This window comes from Sinocyclocheilus anshuiensis, unplaced genomic scaffold (genome assembly GCF_001515605.1).
Source record: "Sinocyclocheilus anshuiensis isolate Anshui unplaced genomic scaffold, SAMN03320099.WGS_v1.1 scaffold10875, whole genome shotgun sequence".
Lineage (NCBI taxonomy): Eukaryota > Metazoa > Chordata > Actinopteri > Cypriniformes > Cyprinidae > Sinocyclocheilus > Sinocyclocheilus anshuiensis.
Genome location: NW_015554659.1, coordinates 1 through 1,978, shown reverse-complemented (window position 1 = coordinate 1,978; position 1,978 = coordinate 1). Strand labels below are relative to the sequence as shown.

Below are 1,978 nucleotides of genomic sequence, written 5' to 3'. Positions count from 1 at the left end.
TTTGTCTCGTCGCGCCGGTACACGGCATCACAGTATGGTAAGGGGTTACACATTTCACAGGTGACACATTTCGGTCACACACTTGAGGTATTCGGCCAATCACAACACACTGGATAGCTGGCCAATCAGAGCACACCTCGCTTTTCAGACCGATGAGCTTTGTAAAAATCGACGCATTTCAGAAAGGCGGGGCACAGAGGAGAAACAATAATGTAGAGTATGTGGAAAAGAATGTTTTTTTTTACTTTAAACCGCATAAACACATTTCATTACACCAAATACACAAAATAATGTTCTTTTTAGCAACATCATATGACCCCTTTATGCAAATGTAGCAGGTCAACCACGTGTTCTTAAGCTACAGACAATTTGCATTCACGCAATATACATACTGCAGAAACAGTAAGTGCACTATGCTAGTATGCTGTTCTGAACTAGCTTTCTACTTAAAAGGCAAACAGGGTGTTACCTCATGGCTGGTTGAGAGAGGAGGATCGCTGGAGTTTAAGCTCCAGGAGAGCTCAGGGGTCGGGGCTCCAGACACACTACACATCACTGTAGCATCACTTCCTGCCATTTGATTGACAACAGCAGGGATAACCTCGACACGTGGATACTCTGAAATAATGGCAGAATTTTCATGTTTGTGGGAACAATTCTTTTAATACTTCTTACTGTGATAATTGCGTAATACACGCAAACTGTGTGACTTAGATCTGGGTTAAACATCATATAGTTTAAGTTTCATTACCACATGAATTAAGAGTGAGTCTAGAGAGGGCTTTTGCACTTCCTCCTTCCTGTAGACACTGCAGGCCCTCTCTCTCACTGTCATCCAACCAGACTTTGATCCAGATGTTCTTACATTCACATTGTAAAGGGTTCCCGGAGAGCAACCTAAAGCAAACCCAAACAGACTTCAGGAACAGAAAGATGCTTTCTTTGTATGCTGTACAAACAGAGCACTGTACAGTTTTGTACATATTTTTATTGAAACAAGATCTTACAAAGTCGACAAGTTGGAATTACGAAGTGCTCTCCAAGAGAGTGTTGATAAGTTATTGTCTCTGAGATTCCTATAGATACAGAACAGAAGACTCAATTAATTAAAGAATAACAGTATAGAACATTAGTTTGAAGTTTATTTGCTTAATTTGCCATAAATTTAATTAAATAATATATTGAAAAAGACTCACAGATATTGAAGTTTGGAATTGTTGAAGAAGGCCATCGTAGATATATATGTCAGGTGAGTATTGGTCACTGTTCTGTGTGACAGTATATGCTCATATAAGTTCTGCTGTTTCATAAAGTTTCATTAGCATTTTGCATGACCTTACAACATCAGATACTCACAAATTCCTGAGATTTGAGTAGAACTTCATATGGTCCTCATTGATTGTAAGTAGCCTTTTTTGATTTGAGATGTATCTGTGGAATGGAAAGGAATGATTAGGCAGAGTAGGCACATAAACACGGTAGCACCGTAGTACTGTGATAAACTACCATCAAAGTTTGGGGTCGGTGAGATTTTTTGATGTTTTGCAAGAAGTCTCATGCTCAGCAATGCTGCGTTTACTCTATCAAATCTATACAATAAAAACAGCAATGTTGTGAAAAATTATTACAATTTAAAATAACATAATATCATTGAACATTTTATTTATTTCTGGGAAGGCAAAGCTGAACACGATCCTTCAGAAATCATTCCAATTTGCTAAATTGGTGCTCAAGATATATTTGTTATTACTATAGTAAATGTTGAACACAGTTGTGCTGCTTAATATAACCGTGATACATATTTTCTGGATAGAAAGTTCAAAGAATAGAAAGTCACAATGTCAACGTTTGTATTCTCACTTTTGATCAATTTCATGCCTACTTGCTGAATAAAAGGAATTGATTGGGGTCCCAAAAATTGTGATCCAACATTTTCAACGGTATTGTACCTACACTCTAAAAAAATGCTGGGTTAAAT

The 1,978-nt window shown here is 37.4% G+C and overlaps 1 protein-coding gene across 1 annotated transcript; it reads right to left on the bottom strand.

Annotated features, from left to right (window-relative positions):
- Window positions 1–469: 469 nt before the first annotated feature.
- On the bottom strand, window positions 470–1,431 carry LOC107671537 (BDNF/NT-3 growth factors receptor-like; the record flags this gene model as incomplete). The annotated part of the gene is made up of 5 exons (XM_016464458.1): window positions 470–618; window positions 752–897; window positions 1,008–1,076; window positions 1,197–1,268; window positions 1,357–1,431. Coding segments are annotated over 5 exons (511 nt in total), but the record flags the coding sequence as incomplete, so codon positions are not given.
- Between the last annotated feature and the right edge of the window lie 547 nt (window positions 1,432–1,978).